The 27,581-nt window shown below is 36.7% G+C and overlaps 1 protein-coding gene across 1 annotated transcript in view; it reads left to right on the plus strand.

The window, feature by feature from the left end:
- PRDM6 (PR/SET domain 6) overlaps positions 1–27,581 on the plus strand; it is a 72,366-nt gene that overhangs the window by 42,706 nt on the left and 2,079 nt on the right. Inside the window, exons 3-6 of the mRNA XM_051643021.1 lie at positions 6,046–6,173; positions 9,792–9,916; positions 13,068–13,410; positions 22,537–22,713. Coding sequence (XP_051498981.1) covers positions 6,046–6,173; positions 9,792–9,916; positions 13,068–13,410; positions 22,537–22,713 — 773 coding nt within the window. The remainder of the gene's footprint in view (positions 1–6,045; positions 6,174–9,791; positions 9,917–13,067; positions 13,411–22,536; positions 22,714–27,581) is intronic.

The following is a 27,581-nucleotide window of genomic DNA, read 5'->3' on the forward strand; positions in this document are numbered from 1 at the left end:
TGTATTTAATATTTTCTTTTTATGCAGAGTGACTAAGAGTTATTAAAAAGTTTACTGAATGGCCTGACGTAGTCACCGAGCCAGTGCATTCAAGTTAGAAAGATGTGATGACTCAATTTGTGATTGTTCCTACACAGCTTTCTCATTCAGTGTATTACAGGAAGAAGATGCGTATTTGGAAGGACCCTTGTCCTCTAAATCTGTTTCCTACCTCCTAATATTACAGACATGTCATGCTTAAAAACATTCATTCTTCAAACAGTTATAAAATATGAACACAACTGTTGTTTGATTTTCAGCTTCAGCTATGCTCCTTAAAAGTTATCTATTCAGAGAATTTTGTCAGATGTTTCCTCTCTTTCAGTTCCTGCAGCATCTTCTTCTGAACATTTCAGACTTTTGAGATAGTGAGGCTCTTTGCCAGTGTGTTGATTTCAAAGGGAGCTAGGCACCAATATATTACACAGAAGGCAATCTAAATAAGTTATCAAGTCATGCATACGTTATAATTTGCTTTCAGTTTGACATTATTAGAAACACCAACAAATAAATAATGTATACATGTCATAAACATTATAGCCCATTGGCATTTTGCTTAACAATCACTGCCTTAGGCAAGTAAAATCACTGATTTTTTACCATACACTTAGCTGTTTAACTTTTGGAGGTTTTCAGAAAAGTAACTGACTGCTGTTTCTTGTCCTTTATGGAAGAAATAACTTTCCTTGTCTTTTGTTCAGATAGCCATAAAGTTCTGTTCTGCCAGTAATGCCACTGGACAGTCTCCTGCAATCTATCCAAGCATACATGTACTCAGCTTTACTTACGGAACTAGTTTATTCCAGGGGACTAATACAAAGCTGCAAAGCAAATTATATAAAATAGAGAAATAAAAAGATAAAGAAATAAGACTTTCCTTCGAGGGAAGTAATCAAATAGCAGAAACAGTCCAGAAAGGACCACAGAAGACAAATATGCTAGGCCTTTTTACCTGTAGATTTCAAGTATCAAAAATACCCAAATGGACAGAGAAACATGGACTGAGTAGCCAAAGATTTATGGGCCCTAGGGAGGAAACTGGACTCCAAGGACTAGGATGCACTGGAAATTTTGCCTGTCAGGCAGTGATTCTTGCTGACTGTGATGAAGGGACATGATCAGGGTTGCTCTTCCTAGTGTCACAGGTCAGATAGGCTTTTTAGGTCCAGCCTCAGACTATAATCTTCCATAAATGCACAACCTTTACAGACTATCTGCTAAATACCCACACTTACAAACTTTACTCTTTTGTCATGGTTTTCAATTTCTATTTAGGATACACTCAGTTGTACCAGATGTTGTAGTGTTGTTATGTGAAAAATAAGGTCTCACAGTAGTGAGATTTGCTAATGTAGACACCAATCAGTTCTGATGTCCAAGCCATCCAAGGAAGAAGCTTTCAGAGTTACTATGGCTTTTAGTCTCATACATTTTTTCCAAAACAATGTAACTTGTATGAATGCTACATATCTGACATGTCAGTCAGTTTTGTCAGACTGTTAAAAACTTTTCCCAGTAATTTAGAGTACAACCATGGTTTCTAAATTCATGGCTGATTTATGAAATATATGTATTCATAAAAAGTAATCCTTGCTATCCTGACTCTTCCCACTGAAGCCAAGAGTAGAATTTCTTGTAGGAAGAGAAGGTTCGTACTGAGAGATTTGAAAATCCAATGACCTTATGAGAACAGCAGTCAACTTGAAAAAGCAAGATTCTCTACTAATGGTGAGAATTAATTCTCACGTGTTTTGTGGTTCTCCACATCTCTTTTGATGTCTTGCAACATGAAAAACGATTCTAGTAGCTTCTTCTGCAATACAAATGTACACACAGAGGACCAGTATTTTCTCCCTCTGCCTGCAAGGAAAATGAGAGGTCAATCAAATTGTAAGCTAATACCCTTTTTATTTGACAAAATGGAAAATAAATCCAGGCAGAATTACCAAAAAAAGAATCCTTTAGCAGGCCATGGACAGAGAACAAAGGAAAGCAACAGACAGAGAGGTAAGAACTCCAAAAAACCTAATATTTTTTCATGTCCATGTTTCTTCTGTGAAATGATTTCTAATTGCTTCATAGCTTCGCTCTCTCTGCAACTGTACTATGACATTTGATTTCCTTTATTCTAAAATTCTGTGGCACCTATACCAGAAACTGGAGCAGAAGCCTTTAGCGTTGGAATTACATTTGTCCTCATCTATCCAGTGATCAATACTGCCTGTGTCAGTACTGACGTAACAGAGTTTTCAGAAGGCTCTTTAACACTCTGCTGTATCTGTTAATACTATTTAAATCTTACATGGCCCTACCTGGACTTGGCATGTTGCCAGAGTGATGGATGTTCCAGCAACTGCTCTTTGTTTTACTTAGTAGCAGTCATTAATAGATTTTAGAGCATCACTTATATCAGACACTGTGAGCCTTAGAAATGATATTATTATTGCCTTATGTGTTGCTATTATCATTGTCATTGTAAGTTTTGGTATCTACAGACTCCAAAGAATTATCAATAGACAATCCAACAAGTAATACATCAAATCCTTCATATTTAACTTATATTTACATGCAATGAGAAGGTGAACCTGACTGGTATCTGTGCATTGACGTCCTATCTGCATTTTCCCATATTTCCCTGTTGGAATGCATTTGTAGCTCAAGAGGAATATCAGTGACGCTCTGTGAGAAATTCCATCATACATGTCATACGTGTCTATATCTTTGTCTTGATTACTGAGTAAACTGGTGTTTTTAAGGGAAGGGATATAAGAAATGGAAAGGATACTTGTATAATAATAATATGCTTCACATTCTGTGTCTCTTGATATTTAACATACCAGTAAACTACCCATAAATAACCAAGAACCCATTAGTAAGTGTGGGAACAGATAAAAAGGAGTACAAGGCTTGTCAAATGAGGTGAATGAAGTCCTCTTTTATCAGACTCCAGTGTCTGCCTGTAGTCTGTTGCATTCCTCAAAATTGGAACAGAGACGATAAAAAAGAAACTTTAAAGCTTTGAAATGTTTAAAGCAAAAAACCCCATCCTCTTATAACTCAGCAAAAACCAAACAAACAAGCAAAAACCAAAACAAAACAACCTCAAAACAAATAACAAAACAGTTTACAAATACTTTGGGTGAGAAAAAGGAAAAGATATGGTAAGCAGTTTAAGTAACATTTCCAAGCTTTCAGTGTAGAAAAGAGAGATGACTTATTTTTTTCCACTGCTTGGATTGTTGTGATATCCAGATTGTTGTGCATTTTACATAGGGAACTGGAGAAAGGGTATTTTATTTACCATGAGGCTCTTACAATATGTTAAAGTTATGTCAGTGTAGATGGATGTTGTGTTCTAGTGAGGTAATCAAAGATTTTCAGTAACATCAGTTTATCATAGGATTCTGCAGTAATTTTTTTAATAGAAACTAGGAGTGTTTAGGTACATATATATGTGTAACAGACATGCAGGAAACATATATCCACATAGTTTGCTATAATATCAGGGTTTACAACTTGTGCTTTAGGTTTCCTTTTCCTCTATTACAGCAGGTCAAGGTTTGCACCCACATGATGGTTTCTTCAGGCAATGATACAGTGGTTGCCATATTCAAGCAATATTAAAATGAATAAGAGCTGATGAACGATGGCAGCATAAATACTAATAATGATATCAGTTGTTTTTTTCCAGATTTCAACCTGTATTATGCAAGTTGACAAATAAACAGATACAATGAAGTGTTTCCCTTCTAAAGTTAGGGTTTCTCCATTCTTAACAGCTGGGTTTTCATTCCTGTAAGAACGGGGCTAAGAATGCTGTAGGATGGATTCTGACTCTACAGCTTTGTTTGCCATGTAAGTAATATCCCCCTAGGGAAAGGAGAGGGTAGTGTTGCTGTTGCATCAGTGTTTGAAAGAATAAAGCATTTGAAAATACTTAGTCTTGCTTGTAGAGTAGTCCTTCCTACTCCAGGCCAAGGCCTGAGAGAGCTCCAGTACTGCATTTTCATGGCAGCCTTTAATCTCTCATGTCAGCTCATGATTGTCCATATACACAAAGTTCTGAGCAGGTCCCTGTGTGTCCAGATATAGCTGTCAGTACTGATTATAGCAGTCTTCTTTGACTTTCCTGTTTCATATCATCTAGGGATTAGGAAGCGAGCTGTTCTTTATGAGAATTATTCTTGCCTCATATTAAGCCATATATTGTTACATTAGTAAGCACCATGTAAATGAATAGATAATAAACACTGTGCTAGACTGAAGAGATATTGCCCACATACTCCAAGCCAAGCACAGTTAGTCATTGTTTTTTTCCTTCTCTTCCTTCTTTTTAGGCTAATTTCTTGTATTTTTTTTTCCATTTTGATTACAGAATTTTATTGTTTAACATACTCAGCTCATATATTCAATATACATTAATGTGTTTACATAAGACTAGATCCTTGCTGATAATCAACAAGCTGCCATATATTAAAAAAAAATAAAATACCTGATATTGGAGTATTTTTTTTTTTGCCTCTGAGGACTCCTGATTTTTCTGACTCTATTCCACTACTTAGTGCATGTTGGGGTAGCATCTTGCTTCTCTGACCCAGGAGCATCCAGCCAGGATGTGGTCACAGGCACTCAGGAACAAATGATAAGAATCTCTGTAGACATTTGATTTCCCTGTCATTCATGCTCTAGTAATAGCTATATTGTTTCTGATTACTCTCAGTCCCACTTGGTCAAAAGCAAAAGTGAGACTTTACCCTGAATTTGAGATTGTCATGTAGTGGAGTAAAGAGCTAGGTCTGATTCCTGTGTATGTTTTTATGTGCATTGTAAGAAACACTCTTTCAATAAATCTGAAATATTTAATGTAGGCCTATAATTTCTGAGATTATTCTTTTGATCTTGAAGTAGAAAAGCAAGATTGTTATCTAGAAATAATCTGTTCAGTGTAATAACTGTGCGTCCTCTTTAGTTAGCAGAATTAATATTTTCAAGAAGACATCAATTTAGGCTCAAACAGTTTCAAAAGGGATGACATTTTTGGGGTAGGATTACTAAAGTAGATGGCATCTGTGGAGTGACAAAAGATCTGAAGGTCATTCTTGCTTTAGATAAACACCTACTTGTTCAGATGCATTTCTGAAGTTTAACAGAGCAGTTGCTTAACACGTGAAAATCTAGTGAGATTATGTGCTTTTACTAGGATTAGCACTTCCTAGATTACATTTCTTAAGCAGTCAGAAAGGCAGGTGTGCCTGAAACCTGTACCTTTTGATTTCAGAGCCTCCAGAGCAATTTTATTCTTCAGCTTCAGAGGGAGCATCCGGTGCCGAATAGAGACATAATATCATCTTTTTAAAAATTACCATAACTGGCTCTCATGTTCTTAGCAGACATGTCATTATTAGGGAAACCATGATTCCCTCAGGACTGATTGCTCATTTACTACTTAAAAAAATTATGTGTCTCAAGGGATCTTCTAAAGGCATCTTCAACTATCTTTTTCCTTCTAGCCTCATTTGTTTTGGTATTATGAATCCTACAACTCCCTAATGTATCATGTGAGGTTGCTGAAGTACATGCTCTTCCTGCAACTGAGATGTGAAGGAAGGGATACATGACTAGGGATTACTACAGACCCTTGTTCAGATGTTCCAGCCATTTCAACACAGGCTTTACATCCAGATTTCTTGTTTATCTGGCAGTTCATTATTTAAGGCCAGTCTGTCAAAATAGGTTAAATATTCTTTGGGAAACATGGGCCCATCTTTGAGACACCACAAATATGTTTAATACAAAAAGATTGGCTTGATAAAAGAAACATGATAAACTTTCATCCCCCAAAATACTTTTCTGCCATTCCATGTAGATTTCTAAGAGCACCAGTATACAATGACAAATCTCATGGCAATACATTCCTGGAAAAGGCACGGAGAGACACCAGCAAAGTAGTGAAAATGATTGCTGATTATTTGTTCTAACTACTTGACCTTGTGACATATCTCCTAGATATATGACCAAGATGGGACACTGCAGCACTTTATTGATGGTGGAGAACCCAGTAAGTCAAGCTGGATGAGGTATATCCGATGTGCAAGGCACTGTGGGGAGCAAAACTTAACAGTGGTTCAGTACAGGTAAAGTATATTTTTATTTACTCAATGCGACAAAATGGAAATGTTTTTAGTGAAAACTCAGTCTGACACCATTACCTTTGATTGCAAAGACAGCAGCAGGGCTTTTGTGAATGTGCTTGTTTGGGGCAATACAAAAGCTGCAGAGTGCAGAGAGGATGGGTTTAACTTTGGCTATCCTGAGATGAGGCTGTTGCTGTAAGTATGCTAGAGCTGCAGCTCCTGGGAACAAGTACAGTTCTGTGCCACCTGCATGACCCCCACACTGCACAGAGCCCTCTGCACATTTCAAATGTTCTGACCCAAAGCAAGCCAATGAAAGCAATCTTCTACCCTTTAATAAAGATGCACCTGCTAGACAGGATGGCTAGTGCTTGTGCCTTTTGTATTGCTGGCTAGAAAAGGTCAAAATGTGAAGAGAAAAGTAAAGAAATTATGGTGCATTTTACTTTGTACTTACAAACATGCAGAAAAACCCAGACAATGCATTACATAAATACATGATCTCAGCTATAAACAAACCTTTTGCCTCAGAATCAGAAGCAACTGCTTGGCCTTATTAAAAGTGGTAGAAAACACATCAAAGAATGCCCCAGGCTTGCCAGTCGCAGTGAGCAATCCCTGTTTTCGCTAGTTGCTTTGGAGAGTGGAATTTCTTTTCTTTAGGAAGAATCTTAAACTTATTTAAAGTACCTTTAAAATTAAAAATAAAACATACAAAAGCAAGCTAAAATGAAATTTATATTAAGTTTGATTATCCCATAGGGTTTCAATTTAACAATGGTAAAATTGTTCAATTGCATTTTGGGCTTTTTTATTCTCTGGCCAGTTAACTAAATAATGCCTCAGTTAAAAAAAAAAATAAAAAATCCTATTTATACATTACAAATCTTTTATTATAGCCTTAAATATCTGATATCTATAGATAAAATCCCATCAGATTTTAAATAAACATACTGCATAATGAATAAAGATTGCTGTTATGAAAGAGTATTTTCATAGGTATCTTGTGAACTGTTTCTCAGTGTGGTGATGTGTGCATGCACATGTATATGTACAAAAATAAGAAAAAAATTGCATGTACATATATATATATGACAAATCTAAATGAAAAGTGAGCATAAGAAAGCCATTACACATCTGTCAATATTAAGTGGATTTTACAACTCTCCTTTCATGATGGAGTTTTTACTTAGAGTTCCCTCTGTTGATCTGTTTTCGATTACTTCAGATCTTTATAAAATGAACTACAAAAACACAATTTAAAAAACTGGCATCCATCACCAGTGACTGCATCCAAGTGTAAGAAAATAGAAAAGTTGGACACTGAAAAACCAGCCTAATTTTTATTGTACATGGACGTCCTCCTCACAGAAAGTCAGCTGGTTTAAATTCATTCTGTTATGATTTGTAATATCTAAATGGAATTTTCTTCAAAGTGCTCATGATTGATTGACCCTTAGCTGAACGTTTTGTTTTTATTTTGAGGCTGACAATAATGTTTGTTGGCATGTGTTCTGCTTCAACTGCGTTGGGACGCCATGAAGCTATCTTTATGAGTCATCCAACCACAATACTAAATACATGTCAGCAAAGGAAATATTATCCGAAAAGGGAAAAATCCCTTTGATGTACTTCAGCATGCAGAGATTTCTGCAAGTTTTGGAAGGTCTGCACGCTTGTAAGGGACGGTGTACGCTTACACTTTTTTTCCCTGCCTACTCCAAGCCTCACAGACCACCCATTGCTCAAAAACAGTTCTGCTCTTTCAGCGGCAAAGCGTGTCATTTGGTTTTAGCACATTCATTTGCCGGGCTGCTGTGTTTATGTTAGGGGAAGCCAAACTGAGAGATGAAATGTTACAAGGGTGAAGTACAAAGTAGACTCAATTTTTCTCAAGTTAGGAGATGCTGGTAATTTATAGTGTGGCTCAGATTTTCATTTTTATGTAACAGTGGAAAGAATTAATGAAATGCGCAGCTCTGGGAAGAAAGAGAGGGAGAAGAAGAGACGAGAGGAGGAGGGAAAGAGGGGGGGAGACACAAAGTGGAGAGGTTTTGTCAGATATTCATAGAAGGGTAGGAAAAAGGTTCTGCTTAGCTAGCAGTGCCCTCCTGAGACAGGGTGGCAGTAAGCGAGGAAAATAACAAGATAAATGAAATTTTTGCAGCTGCTAGTAAAATATTGAGAATCTGCACTTTTTTATTGATCTTTATGATCCTGTTGCCAAGAGCCACTTTGCGGTGACAAAATATGTTGACAAGTGCGTATCTCACTGCCATGAAAAATGTGGTAAAGGATTCTCCTTATGTCTGCAGTGTTATACAAGGAACAAATTGCATCGCTACAGCCAATTCTTTATAGAAAGTCTAAATTTAAGCTCTCCCAACCCTAAACACTTTTATCTTGAACTTCAGGCTAACGTTTGTAGCAATTCTTCACTCAGGAAACCAGTTGAGTCCTAACCTTTTTTTCCTTTCTTTTTTTCTTTCTTTTTTTTTTTTTTTCCTTTTTGTTCTCTAGATGTTTTTTTTTGCCTTACATAAGCTGTTATAAAAAATGGTCATTTCTTGGTACTTTGACTGTATCATTTTGGTATGTAATCCCTCAGAGAGAGTGGAGTGTTCTTGTATATATTGAATTTCTAACCATCTCATTGGAGTGTGTTTTACTGTTCCACTTTTTCCTAAAGGAAAAGCCACCAGAAAGGGATAACAATTTTATTTTATCTTGTGCCAGATTCTAATCTTGTAGGTTTTGCCCCCATGTAAATCTGTTAACTGCTGAAGTACTGCTCTGAAGCTATTTCACATCAGTGCAAGATCAGGATAAGACTCATGATTTTATGCTAGAGACTCTGGGATTTTTCATTTCCCCCCCGCCTCAACTCCCCTTTCAGTGGTCTGGGAATATCCACAGTCTTTTCCCAAAGAGTGATGTGATAATATGTCACATTTAGGTGACACAAATTTATACTAACGGAAGGATCATTACCATTACCCTCATGTTGCACACACTGGAAGAATTTATGGCTGTATGTCCAGATGAACCCATTTTTAATTTTTTTATTTCCTTAAGCCAAAATTTTATTTTATTCAACAATCCAAGATCTGTCTTTCTGGTGCTATATTGCTGTAATGAAAGGCAACTTCATGCTCCTTCAAAACTCCTGCTAAAAGAGCTTGTTCGTGTGAAAGAACTTTTGTCTATTTACCTCTAAAATACATTAACTTAGTATTACAAATGCAAAGTGTTTAAATGGCTGAACTTACTGAACTGTGGATAACTCCCTGATGCTGTACCGTGTAGCATTTCTAAAATCATTTTAAAAGGGACATTGTCTTTATTTCATGAAGCCTTGCTGATTGAAAAATCTCAGTGTTTAAAACATGCCAGATGCAAAGTGCTTTTAAGCTCTTTGCTGCTCTGTGCCATGGGAGCAAAGTCCTTGCCTAATGATAAATTTTACTTTAAAACAATCAGTAAGTTACTAATTTAGTTATCTGCAATGCTCCCAAAACAATAAATTTCTACTGCAAGACTGTGTATGATAAGAAAATAATCATCCATTCCTCAATTAGCTTGTTGTTTTTGTTTTTTTTTTCTTTTTATCTTGCTTAGGTCCAATATATTCTACCGGGCTTGTATAGATATCCCCAGGGGGACAGAACTGTTGGTGTGGTACAATGACAGCTACACATCTTTCTTTGGAATACCTCTCCAGTGCATTGCACAAGATGAAAATTGTAAGTTCTCTCTTGCATTGCTACCTGTGTAAGCCAGAATTCATATCTAATCCACTATATTTCTATAGTCTTTTAAGTCATATTAAATTAAAGTGGTTTTATATTTAAGGTAAGCTTGATATATACAAAATAAAGCTTGATAATACACTTACGTGATGCAAATCATGGTACGGTTACCTGAATAAATGGAAGTGTCTGGAACAGTGGAGATATGTGCATTAAAAAGGCAGATTTCCCACCATGGCAGCTCCACATAGCTTGGTTGTGTATAGAATCACTCTTCCTTAAAAGTGATTCATTCCTATTTTACACGTAACCAATATGCTCAGCTTTCTCCATTGCAATCAGACTTATCACAAGACATGGTCTTGCCTGAGCAGTAACGCATTGCAGGGCCATGAGCCCTCTCTTGGTGATCTGAGTATGTTGAGAAAAGCTTTGTCCAACTGATTTTAGAGATGAGGTTCTTATGGTTAGAAGGTGGAAGCCAGCTTCTCTAAATAAAAAGTTGACTGAAATGACAATGAACCTTCATTCCATCCTGGCCATTCTCATTTCCATCCATTCTTCTAGCCCTTAATATTTTATTTTTTTGTTCACTAGGAATCATCACAAAATTAAGCAAGTAGCCTACAATACAGACCCAGTCCAATGTAATGATGGAAACCTTTGTCTGTAATGTGCATGGGCGACCCAAGCACGCCCTTGAGTTTCACTGTTTGTGTGTGAAACTTGTTAAAGACCTCTCTTCCATTTTGACATGTAGTAGCTATGTGAGTGAGTGTACACATATGAGTGTAGCTATGTGGTGAAAGGAACTAATAATTGATGCCTGACTGACTTTGGACTAAAGTAATCCTGTGCCTGCCCATGCTTAATCAATTACATGTAAGATGTGCTTTTTTGGTGAAGTACTTGGATACTTAAACAGCAATGCTAGGATGAACTCATGTCTCACAGCAACTTAAATACTGAGCCATGCAGCAATAAAACAGCAGGGGAGCAGAAATTAAACTGTTGAAAATAAACACCCTTTTTCATCTTGAGTTTTCAAATCTGTTGGCCTTGAGAAAAGTTTAAAAGAAATTTAATTACTGTCAGTAATGTTTGCTGATAATAGTCATGCTCTGCAGTGTACAATACAGAAATATTATTTTTTCTTTCATGAGCTGAAGCTTACAAAACCTTTCTTTAAAAAGAAAAGCATTATGGCTAAAATCTCTAAATATTGTCACTTGTTATTTTGCTGTGAGAGAAACCAGAGTTTCATCTACCAAGAGATTTATTTGAGTAGATGAAATTCATCTCCAAGTATGGAGCCAGCTGCCTGTCAGTATATGACTTAAATGCCACTCGCACCCTCAAAGTGGAGCTTCCACTTACCTTCTGCACAGGGATATTTTCACTCAGTACAAACTTTACAGACTTTAATATCCTAATCTTACTGGTTTTGTGGACTTTTATGAATACAACTTAAAACAAAAAAACAACAACCGAAAAAACCAAATGCAAAACCAACCAACTAATCAGCCAAACAAAAAAAAAAGTGATCTGCTGCTTTTGTGAAAATGTTCAGGCAAAATGAAAATTTACAAAAGACACCTAGTGAAGAGACATAGAAAATGTATTCTATGTCTAGAAACTTCTGACAGAGAGCCCGTGGATGTAAGCCTGCTTAGAAATAAGGTGCTCAAGATACCCCAGAAAAGAATACCCCAGAAAGGACCTCAAAATACCTAAATTAAATAGCAAGGAATATTATAATATTGGAATCATTATGATTGACGGAAGGTGGTAGATCATAAATTTGTGAAGTAACTGGCTTGATTTAGAATATAAACAAAACATTGGTTTGTACAATACGTGTTTATTGTATATTAAAAAACTGATTATTTCAACTCACAACTGAAATCTTATGCTCATGTTTGCTCTTAGAAACTTATGGCTTATCTAAGCAGAGTTTCAGTTTCTAATCACCTGTTTAGTAGATGCCATGTACTTATGTGTGTATATATATACTATTATATATATAGATATATATATAATAAACATGTTGTGACGGTAGCTAAATGTGTAAACATATGTATACTTAGGCATATGCATAAAAAGTATTTAATTTAAAAATGTCCTTTAAAAAGTTATGAGGTTGAGCATGCCAAAATTAGAGAGCATGAGAAGGTTCTGCGCCCAGGTGGCCTGAACTATGCTTCTTTTTGTATCGTGGTACAACAATTTGTTAACATTTTTCCAGAGGACTCCTGCTTCACTCACTGCATGATCTAGATGGTATATAGGGAGTGAGGCAGCAGTTCAACTTCCTTCTGTATGTTTGACCTCTTGCCTTCCTTATTATGCTACATGCAAATTCAGCGCTAAATCGCTTCTTCGTGAAAACAGCATACTGCATTTATTGCTGAAATATCTGAGTGCCTCATAGGCCCTAGTTAATTGATGATCATAAAACCTTCATTTGACTAGAAATAATTTTTGTTCCTCTTTTGTAGATGGGAAATTAATGCATAAAGATACCTTTGTCTATACTTTGCATTGTCTCGTGGTGATCTAACTGCTGTTACCTTTAATCATACAAGTCATGGTGAAGTGACTGGCTTTGCACTGTAATGGCTGTGTGACTATTTGTGAGATGTAATAGAATCATATCCTTAGTGGTTGCCATTTAAGAGGATAAAGGAGTAGATATTTAAGCCCTGTTGTGTCTCAAGGAGTGTTCAAGCAAGAGTTTTTTCCCCTGTGCTCTCAAAATTTATGATTGTCTGTGAAATTGGACATGCTGACTGGAACATGCAGAGTCAGGATATCAGAAGTATAGCAGCGTTTTCTATCACATGATAATCCCTTTGTGCAATGCATGTATCTCAGTCAGGCTTCTTTGAGTCCTTCCAGCCTTAGACACCCCTGTGCATGAGTTTTCATTCCAGTGTCATAGAATCAGTCTTTCATTCAGATCGCTGTTTCATTCAGGCTTGTTTTTGTTTTTGTGTTTTTTTGGTGCATTGTTAAAATAAAGTTGTTGAATTCTAGTATCCAGAAAATGGATGGATGTTGGTATTTTTTTTAATGTGTCCCAACATTGTGTTAGTTTTAAAAAGGCATTAAAAGGATCTTACTTACTTTTCTTGTTTTCTCCCAGTGAATGTCCCTTCGACTGTAATGGAGGCCATGTCCAGACAAGACACCCTACAGCCATTTAATAAAAGTAGCAAACTATCCCCTGGCACTCCACAGCGATCCATAGTATTTCCACAGACTCCGTGTAGCAGAAATTTTTCTCTTCTGGATAAGTCTGGGTCCCTGGAGTCAGGATTTAACCAGATCAGTGTCAAAAACCAACGAGTTCTTGCAAGCCCAACTTCAACAAGCCAACTAAATTCTGAGTTCAGTGACTGGCATCTTTGGAAATGCGGGCAATGCTTTAAGACTTTCACCCAGCGGATCCTCTTACAGATGCATGTGTGTACGCAAAACCCTGACAGGTAAAGCCCAGACTCTCTTTATTTCTCTATATACTGATAGCCAGATCCACTGCTTTCCTCTTTTATCAAGCTGTTATCATTTCCAAAACCAAACAATTATTAAGAGGAGCCCATATGACATAATTCATCTGCAGCTGTGTGAAGTAAGCCGATAAAAACCACTGCTTGACTTCACTATTTGTAAAAACATTTGGTGCCTAAATGTGCAGATAAAAGGAAATAGCTAAGGATATAATCTCATTTTCAGAATGGTTTGGTACATCTGATGGAGGCAACAAAATAGAAGGAAAATTTATGAATATCATAGATAGAAAAATGAGGTCAAGATAATTAAAAGTCTCTCAGTCTTCCAAAGATAATCTAACTTGCTGCTCAGTGGCTGTCACAGTCATTTCAGGGTTCACCTATAGTGTGCAATGTGTATGAACTTAATTAAGTAGTAAGAGGTAATGAATTGGAATTTTTTGCTTAGTACTATTTTTCTTCAGAGCGTGCAAACCCATAAATCGTGCAAAGCTGTCAAAAGGAAATACCTACTCCACTAGTGATGTGGAGGAAAACAGATGCCACTTATTCAATAAACTAATATCCACACAGAAGAAAAATGTTGACTAGATACCTTAGAGTCAAAGTTGGCTTGAAAGTTTGTCAATACAGAATTTTATGGCCGTGAACTGAGGATGAAATTTAGCTGAACAAGTGAATTAAAATTTCAGGTACTCTGACCGGTGGCACAGTAAATATAATGGAACTATTATTTATGAATCAAAGCTGGTTTATTTGACAATTTTGATAGCTGGCAGGACAAAAGACAAAAATCAAATTAATTCAATAAAAAAGGCTGCCCATGTTTTGTCTCTTCTTCAGCTATGAAGAAGGTTTGAGCAGAACAGCTGAATTCCTGGAAGATTATTCTAAAAGCAGTATTTAATTGTGAATTACATTTAATGAGAACACTACCAAAAGTAGTAACCAGTGAGTCTGTGTGTGGTTTTTATGCATGTCTGTCTCTTTGTGTACATGGTTATCTATGTGTACATGAATACTTATGTGATTCTGTGGGTGTGGAGACACTGGAGCATAAATCCAGTTCTCCAGGAGGAAATGTCAAGCATACTAGGGGCAAACTAAATTCTGTGCAAATCTTCATATAATGTAAAAAGCTGCTAACACTGTGAATGCAAACAATCCCTTTCAACATTTTCTTAATTTTATGCTGCCCTTGGCATAAATTTCACTCTAAGGGAGCTGTGGGCCAAAACCACCAATTCAATGTAGAATAGAGTTCCTGAAAGTTTTGCTCTCCTAAACTTCATGGACTTTTCTGTTTTCAGTATTAAAACATCCTAAGTGTACTGTAAAATATAAAGTGCTGTGTCAGGGAGTCTGGAGGAAGTATGTTGTGAGGCTTCCCCACATACTTCTTCAGTGATTCATCCACCCAGGCGTGATGCTTCGATTCATCCTTTCCTTCACTTGAACCTGTGTCTCCCTGCATGAATAATCAAGCTGTAGATAACAGCTAATGCAAGTAAAGTATCCCTTGTTCTGCACTCTAAGGGATGGTTAAATGTTAATTTTTCTTCCAGAGAGAAAAAATGAGAATTAGTCTATCTTCCAACTAGGTCTGTCATGTAGGAGGTGAGAGATTTGATATTTTCTAAAATTTATTTGTTCCTAAGTATTTTTTTGTCAAATATTGGCTGAAACATGGCTGGATTTTAAGGCTTTCCCCTTAGAAGTGAACACTCTCATTAGTTAGTTACTGATTTGTGAAATTTCACTGCCTCATCTCTCCTGTGCCTACCTAGTTTGTCCATACAGAACAGCTTCAACAAGAAAGGGTAGAGCATTTTTACCTTGGAATATCCTGCAGCACAGTAAGAAAATAATCTAGATCAGAAGACAAGCTATCTTCCCCAGGAGTAAAGAAAGCAAAGGGTGATTAGAGAAAATACTTGGCAGATTTGGGAAGGAGTGGAGTGGATAGGAGATAAGTAAAGGCACTTCGTTGTAGGTGTTGAATCCCAGAAGCTTTCAGGAAGATTCAAAAGATAAGAGTTAACACCTTTTTCTCAATATTGATACTGGCTAATTTAAACTGATATCATCTTTGATTTGTTTGGTCTTGTGAATCTTGTTCTTAAGAAAGTTTTTCTCTTGTGTTATAAAGAGCATAAGACCTAAATGAGGTTGCAATATACACTTGGAATCAATCTGTTGCATAAATACTAGATACTGAAGTTCTCTGTTCTGTGACACTTGCTTTCTCCTCTGTACTGAAAAATGGCTTACATTTCTATGCTTTCACTGAATAAATTCTGCAGACTTCTTGTGGAGGCCAGTTTTCTACTGCCTTCTTTGCTCCCATGAGGTGTGCCACCGACATAACTGCTGTAAAAGCGTTTCCCAACAGGTTTTCTTTACAGCCTTGTGTGGGATGTCAGTCACATGAATCTCTTTAAGCTGATTGCAATTCATTCACTGTTTGAAACTACCACGGTAATGGTTACTGCAGATCATTACTGCCCTAGGACCTCATGTGCCTGTTTAGAAATCATTACGGGCTGATGTTACATCACAGGCAGCTTTTGTCTTTTAGCAGGTGCTAGTAGATCAGCTCTTAAGCAATAGAGTGCCTGGAAAAGAGTTGTTCTTGGTTTCTTAAACATACTGCATTTCTCCAGATGAAAAATTCCTTGAGTGTTGTACAAAATTGTCTGCAGACAAGAAAACAAGGTACATTTTCTGAAAGAATACCTGCTTGCCAACCTGAAGTACTGGATGCAACTCTCTGATTTGTATTTTCTAAATTACATCTGCAGCACCACTCTGGCTGGTAAACAGCTCCCCATTTATTGTCAGCAATTTGTGAGCACATCAGCCACTGTATCTTTGATGCGACTGAAGCAGCAGGACCTGTCTTCTCTGGGAAATGACTTTAGACTCTCTATTCTGGCTTGATATTTGTTTTTCAACAAAGCTGATTGCACAAGGTGCAACAAAAACATCTTTGATTCTGTACAGGAGTCCAATTCATGGACAGAAATTTGAGAAAAAGCAGACTACTTGGGGATTGATAAATTAAAAAAAGAAATTACTTTAAAGCCAGTTGGGTTCAGAATAAGAGCAGACATTAAAGAAGGCCAAATTATACTTAATTCTGTTAGGCAGTAAGAAAAAAAACGGCTCTATTTAGCAGGAAGATGATTTAATAAACAAAAATAATTTTTAAAAGGTTTAATCCAAAATAGTGAAAGTTATGTAAATAGTCTATTGTGTTTGCTATTTTAGATTAAGATTAGGATTTTAATTTCAATAAAAACTGACTTTATTTACTTTCGCACTTACAGTTTACTTCTCTCTTTCTGATTAAATATTTCTAACTTGTTACATTTTTGTAGGGCTTCTCTTCAAACTTAATGGTAATTGGAGTTGCAGTGGAAGGAGAAGATTTAAATCCATTAAAATTTGAATTCTGGGACTTTCTGAGCCTTGGGGGACTTCTTTAAGCCTTACCCAGACAGAAGTAGTTTGAGCAACTATTTCTTGCCTTTTGGTTTTGTTTTTGTTTTTTTCTTTTCCCTGCTGCAGAATTTCCAAGCAATCCTATGTGGGGGGCTCCAGAAAGGGGTAACCAAAAGCCTTAGATCACAGTAAAGAATTTTTTGAGCAATGTTTTTAATTATTGTTTTTTTAAAACAGCAACCACTTTTCTGATAATGACACAGTCTCTTTTAATGACATCTTTCTTCTTTCTCACTATGATCACCAGACTCAGGATGTATTGGCATTGTGGGAAGGCAGATCTGCATTTCTCAAGAACTGTCTGTGGCACGTTTTAATATAAAAAATGTACATCTGTGTAATATATATTCTCCTGGGTTGCTATGTACTTAAGCTGAAAATTTCAGAGAAAACATGCTGTATAAGTGTTTCTGTGGCTGTCAGATTGTGGATATTATCTGACCCTCCCAATTCTTGTTTACTCAAAAGATATTATTATATTCATGTTTAGCTGTAGCTCTGTGAGTTTATTACTTTTTTAAAAAACAGGACTCTGAAGTTTCCAATTTAATAGATCTTTTTCTCTAAGATCATAGCTTGGCGCATTGTGTGCTCATTTTTTTCTTTATTAGTTTTGTGTCTTTGACCTTGATGCTCTTCCCAAGTCTGTTAATTAATTTAAACATCTCCTAAAACAGGCCTACAAAAAGTAAATGTGAGCAAGAGCTCTCTGTTTCTATTTACAGAGTGGCTAAGGGACACTGCTCAATTAAAGTAAATTCAATATGCTAAATTTAATACTTTTTCTTGGACAATCTTTTCACAAAGGTTTCCAAACTCTCTTTACTCATTGTTACTAACACCATAGGGTGTACAGAGCAGCACCTCTCCCTGACAGCTTCAGAAGTCTGAAAACACTTCAGGTGCACTAACTTTCTGCTTTTTCTAGATCCTTCACAAACGTTTCTAAGAGATGATCCCAGATCTGCCAGTGGGTCCAGATCTGCAACCCCTACTGGTGCATGGTGCCTGAAGTGCTCTGGGCAGCAGCCATGATACCTAAGAGAAACACGAAAGCAGTAGGGGATGTAGAGTCCAGAGGTAGTGAATGTAGCCCAACCATGGCGACAGTGATGCTAGGGATGTTTCTGTGTGCAAGCTAACCATATCTTTCGGTGTCACTTTGTTCTCCAGCCTATTAGTTCAACTTCCTATAAAAAGGCCTCCCTCCAAAATACCTTTCCATTAGGACAGCTGTGGCCTTACTCTGATTACACCTGTGATTTTACTGCTGTGTGTTGTATAAAGGCTTGGAGCTGAAAGATTAGGCTTCCCATGTTTCAATGTGCCCTGCATTCTTTTTTTTTTTGTCTCCCTGATCTGACAGTGTTTCAATGAAAACACTACAGACAGAAACTCAGGACTGCACTGGGATTCCACATGCCCTTTGAAACCAGCAAATTCACTTCTGAGGAGACTTCACTAGAATATTGTTCATCATAAAGGAAAGAGTTTCAAAATTCAGAGGAAAATTATTACAAGATTTGTCAGGTTTCTAATGATTCAGACCATAAGTTACTTGCGATAAAATAAACCTATATTGGATAGATGTACTTTGGACTCAGGATTTGGAATGTATATTGTTCTAGCAGGGAATTGTACAAGATAAATAACTAAAAGCTGTGTGACTTCTGCTGAAGGAAAATCTAAACCAAATAAGTCTAAATATAGAGCTGTCTGCCAGCAGCTATTCAGGTGCAAAGATCTGGATTTTTCTATTGTTATCCCTTAACATTAACAAAACATGAGATGTGGTGAGGTTCAATAAGCCTCACAGGGGAACATGGGTTTTGTACTGGTCTTATACACAATGTAGCTTCGTCCAGCAAAAATCAGGTACAAAAGGGACAGAACTGTAAGACAGGAAAAGACATCACTGAATACAAAAAAAAAATCAAGATTTTGTCTAAATTGGGGTGTAAAATGTATTCTTTATGAGTTTCTTTTTGAAAATGTAACTTGAAAAACTTGGAAAAGCTAAAAAATCTAGATAACTATAAAACCTGAAAACTATTAAATTACAGTTACTCCTTTCTGAATTTCACTTTAAATGGCCTGTGTTCCTATGGTGGGGCATCATGTATTCAGGGAGTGCCAGATTAGGGTCTCTAGGAAAACCTGGTGGACTTCACATGCAGGTAACCTAGACAGCTGTTTGATGGTGCGTGGGGTTAATGACAAGAGTGTAATTTATATAATAGGATAATTTGGGTTTAGGTGAACACATTTCCTTTCTTTAAGCTCAGAAAGGAAGACAGAACTAGAGAAGCATGTAGGTAGGTGTTTAGTGAAAAACATTAGAACTGCTTTTTATGGCTGTCACCACATCATTCTCATCTGCACATTGCTATATAGCAGTTTAGCTGTTCTTAAATATAATATAAACATATTGTATAAGAAGATTTTGATCAGGTTTGATTTACATTTGCAAGGGTCTACAAGAAACTTTGTGGAAAACACAGTAATGGAGACATTAGAAAGGATGTTGTTTCTGGTACATGATAGATGGAGAACAAACTTTATGGGAAAAAGAATTCTTCAGATAGTCAGCATGTTCTTTCATCAAACATTATTTCTGTGGTTGCAAATCTGCCTCTACATCTGCAAATATTTTACCTATGTAGGTTTTCACATAAGAAATGATTGACATCTTTATTGTTCAAACATTAGTTTTTTGGATCATCAACATACATGTGGTCTGTGACAAAGCTATGCTTATATTCACATGGATACTTGAAGCTCATGAAGGTACAATATGTTCCTGGTTATTCCAGTGGAAAAGAGTTTTTCTGGGCTGAGACTGTATTCAGTCTAGCAGCACATCTTTGAAAATAGATCCTATGAAGACCATTGTTTTTGTCATTGTGTTCCTGCTCCTTCTGTCTGCAAACCTCTGCTATAAAGGGGTCACCATATTAATTCATTGTCCCAAGGCAGACCAAAGTGATGGCAGAGGATATAACTGCTACATCAAAGACAAGCCTGCTCTGCCCATGTCAATGTACTCAGTGAACCGAGCATTGCTCATGTTCAGTCCTTCTGCACCACTTTCATTTTTGAAAAAACAACATATTGATTTTATTTGCTGCCAAGAAAAAAATTCTGAGCACAGTAAAATAGTTGCCAGAGAACCAGAGTATAACTTTTATACTTATTGAATGACTTATTTTGCTATTGGAAAAAACAGTAGTGCCCAAAAGTTGTCAAAATTTGCCATATTTGAATCTGCAATTGTGCAAATTAGAGACACTATTTTTAAGTTATTATAGGATTTAAATCCTTTTATAGAGTCTGTTTTAAAATAAGCTTTGTTTAATGTATGTCATGTGACTAGATTGAAAAAAAGTATTCTGCTCATTTTAGTATTAATCAGAATCACCTGTGTATAGACTGAAGAAATGCATCCCCTGCAATGATGAGGGTAACTGCTTTAACAGTTGTTCTCCCAATACATGGATGAATGAAAAAATAGCCAAAACGATGTAACAAGAAGTGATGTTATACAGGGCTCTTTTTCTGGAGCATCTGTTCAAGGTGAAATGTATTCTGAGTACATATAGTAATATCTGTTGTAAACAAAAGATTTGTTTTGAGCTAATATAAGGGGGAAAAACATTGTACTTGGCATCTCAATGTTCAGTTTGGAATTTTTGCTACTTACAGTCAAGTTATGGTGTGACTTTTCGCTGTATTAAATTAATCACATTGACTGTTAAAAAAATTAAGGATTAATTTGTTTTATGTAGTGTTCTATCAGTTATTGTGGTAGCTGTTAAAAATAGATAACCAGAGGCTAACAGATGTTAATGGTCCCTTTCACTACTAAAAAAAATCAATGTTTCTTGGATACAGAATATCTTAAAGTGTTTTTTTGCTTAAAAGTGTTTGACTTGAAAATACCCAGACAAACAAGTCTGCATTCACAAATCAAATTTGTCTTACTAGCACTTGAAAATTCATGTCAAATTTGATAAATAATTTCTGTGCAAATTAACCACGCACTTCAAGAAAGCAGAAGACTGACGGAACAGCTTTTCTTCCAATAAGAGAAATAGATATTCAGTACCTCTTTTTTTGTTTTCTTAAAATACTATTTTACATACATTCATATATTTTTTAAGGACCACATCATCCAGGTCAAGTAAACTTCCCATGGCTTTTATGTATTACATTTAAACTTGTTGGAGACCAGTTAGATTTTCAAATGTAAGTAATTAAAATTGTAAGCTATTGAGTTATTGACCAATACTGTGCTATTAATCAAGTAAAAAAATTCTACAATCAGGGTTCAGTGCTCTGAAGCACTGTAAAATAATAGTATTTGTGTTCAGTCATGCAAGTAGCCACAATTAAACAGTTCACTTGACAAATGAGATAGTTCGCTTTATTTTGCACTTAATTGAATTGTACATTCTTGGGCACCATTGTCTCCTTCCCTTTAGTTTTGGTTTCTAGCCATTTAAACATACACGTTTATTAAAAAAACAGCAAGTAAGTTGATGTTGGCCATTGGCTCTAGAAATGCAGACATCAGGAGCTGTGCCTTAAAATGTTTTGCGGGGTAAAAATCATTAATATCCCTCTAGAAAAATTCTTAATTTTCTTAAATAAATTCTCATGAGCATGTAGGACTCTGTCACTAACTTTAAACAAATGTGAAAAGGAAAAAAAAAACAACCTGTAGGACTTTGATATTAAATAACTTTTACCAAACAGGAACACATAGCCTTTGTTTCTTCTGATTTTATTTGAGTTAGCAATGGTATTTGCATTTCAACAGTTCTGTTTCACTTAGCTGTTGTGTATCCTTGTATATGTTTGCAATCTGTTTGTTGTGATTAAAATTTGTAACATATCCTTCAGTTTTGTTTGTTTGTTATGTTTGTTTTTAACAAACTGTGCTGTGAAACACCTAGATTCTGGGTTTCAGTTCAAAATCACCAAAAAGGCATTTTCAGTCTGTATAGAAGAAATCTGTTAATTAAATGCAAATATTTTCAAAAGCAGCAAGAAAACTGAAAGATAATTGTAACATGGTAGTTATGTTTTCCAACATCTCACATTGAAAGAATATTATCTCAAAAAACCTAGATCCCTCCAAAGCAGTACGAAGAATTTAATAGCAAACAGTCAAAAAATCCACCTAGGATATAGGTATGATAATCAGATGTGCAGTTGTAGGTAAGACTGTAGCTGGCACCAACAGAGGATTTAATGAGGCTTTTACCTCCAGCATGTGAGTTTTTTGTGACTAAGGAGTACCATGTTGAATTTGGAAGAAATAAGGCAGGCATATAATGTGTAGTGCAGTCTCATTAGCTCACTGAATTATACTCTGTGGAGCACAATGTCCATGGACTCTTGTTCACTTCCTGACAAAGTTTTTCAAATTTGCCAAAGAGGTCATGAAGTTCTGGGTATGCATCTCCCAAGAAAGCCCCAGAGAAGCATACCTACAGTTGGCAATTACTGGGAAGACCAGATGTTCCTACCCGTATGGTTTCCTGCTCATACCAACAGAAAGCACTGATGGCATGGTGTTTCTCTTTCCCACTGCAGGCCCTACCAGTGTGGTCACTGCTCCCAGTCTTTCTCACAGCCTTCAGAGCTGAGGAATCACGTAGTTACGCACTCCAGTGACAGGCCTTTCAAGTGTGGCTACTGCGGTCGTGCCTTTGCTGGTGCCACCACACTCAACAATCACATCCGGACGCACACTGGGGAAAAGCCCTTCAAGTAAGTACTTGAAGCCAGCAGCCTTTACCAGCTGACATTAGAGAGGGAAAGGCATTGCTGCTGTTAAATAGCATAAACCAGTACATGGCATGGGTTCCCTTTGAAAGCCAAGGTTGGACTACCAGACAAAACTGTTAGTGGTGTGGCTAAAATCAGAATTAAACCAGGCTCAGTTTTGAGTTCTTTGCAAGCCCCAAGCAATATTCTGTCCTCTGAGGAGAACTGGGTTGTTTTAATACAATAACAAACTGCTGCCAGGGATCCATAGCTTAAAATATACTCAAGACTGGGACAGGCTACGCTGAAAGAATGTTAAAATGAGTCTTTCATGTCTATATGCTGAGGTAGATGGGACTTCACATAAAAGCAGATTTGAATAGAAAAGGTAGCTCTGGCTTGTGGCATAAGTTTGGTAAAATCATTAAAAAAAACCTGATAGTATTCAACTGCCCCAGATATATGAAAAAAAAAAAAGTCATCTGGTCAAGATCTTTTTTATTAAACAGACTCTGGTTATTTCTGCAGTTTCTGTTTACTGAAATTGAAGCCAAGCATGGACCTGAGTCTCAGTTATTTTCCCTCTACGCTTACTCCAGCCATAGCACAGCTGATCCAGGTGGATTTTACCTTCTGCTGTGCAAGACTCTGCCTGCCTGTCAGGAGGTGTTCTCAAAGGCAGAATGCAAATTTTCCATATTTAGGTCTGTGTCTTTGCTGGCACAAATTGCTGTGACGGGCACAAATTTTATGGATTTCATTCCTGGAACAACCCCACTTTGGAAGAAAAATCTTGTATTGATATCAATGTCTAATGTATTGATATTATTTCTTTTGGAAACTACCTGATGTTTCTAGCTGGAATGCAAGTAAGGATCGAAGAAAGTTTGTGTCTCTCCCAGTTCTCCAAGGACTGTCTGTCCTCTGTCTACTTTCCCTCATTTGTCTTTCTTTTCTACTTTTACCGTACTATGCTCTCCATCTGGTTAATGTAAGAGAGCTCAGCCATGGGGCCTGTCAGAACCCCTCATAACAAGCTCTGTAGAGATACCAGTAGAGATCCTTTGCCTCCATATATGGTTGAAAGGAAGCATGGCCTCCATACGTGTCTCTGCTGGGGGCGAGGGGACAGAGCCAGAAACCAAATGCTACACATCCAGCACAGAAGAACTTGCATACCAGAAATGATGACTAGGATACCGTTGTATGTCGCAAAAAACCAGAAACTCAGAGCATCTAAACACTGACTCCTCTAGAACCAGTCCACTGAATACTCAGAGCCCATAGAAAGTGAGCCAAAAATAGTGTGAACAATCAGATTGATTTTATCTAGTTGCTGTGTAAATAGATTTTAGTAATTAATGGAAGAGGTTTCCAGGTCAAAATGGAAAATAGATTTCTTTTAATGTTAAGGTGTTACTTATGTGTAACCTCGTTGACTCCACTTATTTTTTTTCCTTAGCATCCTGTTTTTGTCATGTTTCCAATAGATCTGCTATTTTGTCCCATTTAAAGTAATTATTTTTCCCCTTCAGTTTAGTAATTTTTTTCCCCTTTTCCAAATGTTCTTGGCTACAGCACAGTTCCATTTGTGAAAGGGCTTAAGGTATGTACGACAATTAACCAGTCATCTGGGATTCGTTTGGTTGGTTTGCCCTGATTATGCCGAAGTATTTAAGTATTCTGGCATGTTTCCGCCCATTCTTAAAGTTGCAGGGCAGAGCAACAAAAGATGTGAAAGCTTTGTACTGCTTTTTCAGTGATGCATGGATGAATTTCATTATTGTAAGATTTTAATTTAGTTTCTTCCTTAAACTCAAGAAACAGCAGTACCACTTTCTGTGTGGAAGACCTGTTGAAGTATTTGAAGCAGGCTAACTAGTAATTTCACGTTAAGCTAAAACAGAAGCTGCAGATCTTCCCATCCTTCTAGTAAGATAAGATACATTTTCCCTGATCCTGCAAGCCTCCCATTCAGGAGTGCTTGTATTTGAGAGAGGAGTGACAGAAACTTATCCAGAAATTGATCCACCATCTCTGGAGGGAGGAAAAAGAGATAGCTGCAGTTCCTCTTCATGTCTCATCACCATTTAGATCCTTCTTTGAAAAGAAGGGGTCCAACACCTGGTATGAAGTAAGCTTAGGAAAAAACCTCAAGAAATTCTAGTGAACAAGAACCATAAATGTGAGAAAACAGTATTTCTGACTCTTGTTCATGCAGTTAAGGTTTAAAATGTTTGTTTACTAAAGTATTTTTAGTGTACACTTACCAAAAAAGTGCAAAATAGAAAAGTCTATTGAGATAGGGTTTCTGTAGCTCTAAAAATGTATATTTGTGGTAATGTACATACTTCTGATTAACAACATTTTTATTGTTACAAAGAATGACCATTCATGGACAGTGCTAAATTACTTAAATTCTAGCTAAGCTATTTTAAAAGCAACAGGCATAATTCTAAAGGCATTACTAAGTTCATAGCTGAAAATGGGCAGCCAACCAGACACTTAACTTGCATCTACTGTGAATGCAGTCGTGCTGTTCCTAATACAGTAAGGCAGTTATGTTTGTGAGTAGAATTTCAACAAATTACAGTGTACATGGATTAAGCAGGCAATGTCAGACACTAAGTGTATGTTTGTATTGTTATTATTTTCAGAAGGTGGTTTTAAAAATGATGAACATAAGGTGACAATATTTTAAAATATTTCAAAATATTTGTTATTTAAGAGAAAGTCTATGATTTGTTAAAAAACTTTCTCTGTGAAAAGGTGCTTTCTTTGTAGGTCCTAGGTAATGTTGGATGTATGATGAAAGACTGTTCTATTTGTTTTTTGTTACAGATAACAATGCAAAGTGAGGTTATCTGTAGTCAAAGATTCAGCTGCATTGCCTGGACTGCAGGTCCAGTTAGAAAGGATTTCTTTTCATGTCATCACAACCTATCAAGTCAGCCTCACTACTGTAAAGTTTTTGTGTATTCTTATCTTACTGAAGTCTCCATTATGGCTGCTAGTCTGGAAGCCAAGCTCTTAAGCAAATTTAAAAGGCAGGAGAAAAAAGAAAAATTATTGTCCATTTTCATAAATTCTTCCTCCCCCTAGACTCTTTCATTTCAGCCAAATTAAATAGTCGAGGGACTTGCCTACAGAACCAGGGTTATGCAGACATCTAATATCCAGGAGTATAACAAAAATAATTAATGGAAAAATTCTTTCAGATTGGGACATTCCAGGTGTTTTTCATTGTTTCTTACTGAAATGCAAAACTGGGGAAAAGTAGTTTTAAAAACATTTATTCTTAAAATATCAAATAGAGACTTTTTTTTTTCAAAAAATAGACCCTTGATATTTTGTTCACTCAAAGCTTTTCACAGAAGTTGACATAAACTTGGGAATTAATCTAATTCTGTCTAAATCCTGAATGTCAATGTTTTGAAAGAACTGTGAAGCATACAAGCAGGCCAGTGACAGTGAGGTCTACCTAACCAAACTCAGAAAACCCAGTACCTTAGAAATATTAAAAAAAAATTGATGTTCATATGGATTGTGAAATTTAGAACAATTCTGTTTGCAACCCCAACCCAGGCAAATCATATAGGGGGACCTTGTGGTAGAATGATGTCTTGTGCTTGATGAGGTTGAATGTTGTAGTACAGCATTGCTCCTTACAATTAAAATGAATGTACCCACACATCAGAAATAAAAAGAAACACTGATTCAGTTTTCACTGGTGACATCTAATTGTGTGAGGATTTTTCAATTGCTTCTTCAGATCTACATTGTGTCAGGGGTTAAATTACTCTCAAATTAAGTGGAAACTAAGAGATCTCTCAGATAAGAGGTGTAATTTTTGCCATTATTATTTTGCCATTATTTATCCCTACTCTTGAGAATTAACAAAAAAATTAGTATAAGTCTTATAGCCAGGCCTGGGCTCAGCCCCATGGTTACTTTGTGATTGGTCATGAGAAGTGGACTTATTTTTCTTTCTGACTGATTTGGCTACTATTCAATCTTCCAACACATTAAAACTATGTGACTTGTATAGAAGTACACACACAAAAACATGTATACGCATCCTCACCAGTGTCATAAACACAGGTCACTGCAGTAATTATTCTGTTACAACAGGCTGGAAAAGGATAGTTGATAGATGGAAAGAGTACATCATAATTCAAAAGTAAAAAAATATTCCTGCCTTTCTTTCCATTCCTACCTACCATGAGATAGGTGTGCTAACTGCTGTGACACTATTATCTTCACCATTCCTATCAGTTTGTGTCCAGCAATAACTTCTCTGGACCACATTGAAAAGAGTAGTCAAGGGCCTTATACAGGTTTCTCCCTGTAAGGCAGTTACTTGTATATCCAAAACTGAAGTCCTGAAAATACCATCCATACCCTTTGCAAGTGCCTAGAAAATACTAGACACCCTGGGTACTATCTGAAGGTCACCTGTGTGCATGAGAAAGGCAAGGGAATTTAGGTGCCTTGCCAAAGACTTTATTCAAAGTTTTGCTCAAGGGCTGTACAGTGTAGACAGCACAACCTGACCAGCAGTAACACTTGGCACTCACATCACTCCTGTCCAATGGGTAGATGCTTGTGTCAGGAGATTTACTGTCTTCTGGTCTCTCTTTAGCACCTGTCTTTCCTTTGTCTGTAAGAAAGTGTCCCAGAGCTGCCTGTTGCTGGGAAGTTAGACCAGTCTCATGGCATAAGATGCTTGTGGATCAAGGATGGCAACTCACATTTTAAAAAAATACAAAGAGCCTTGCTCTGTGCTTTCAAGACCAATGCCAGGTGATGAGTGAAGGTTGTGCCCAGCTCTGACTTTCCAGGCAAGCTCCAGAAAGGGTAAGGAGGTCTGC

This window comes from Apus apus, chromosome Z, assembly GCF_020740795.1.
Source record: "Apus apus isolate bApuApu2 chromosome Z, bApuApu2.pri.cur, whole genome shotgun sequence".
Classification (NCBI taxonomy): domain Eukaryota; kingdom Metazoa; phylum Chordata; class Aves; order Apodiformes; family Apodidae; genus Apus; species Apus apus.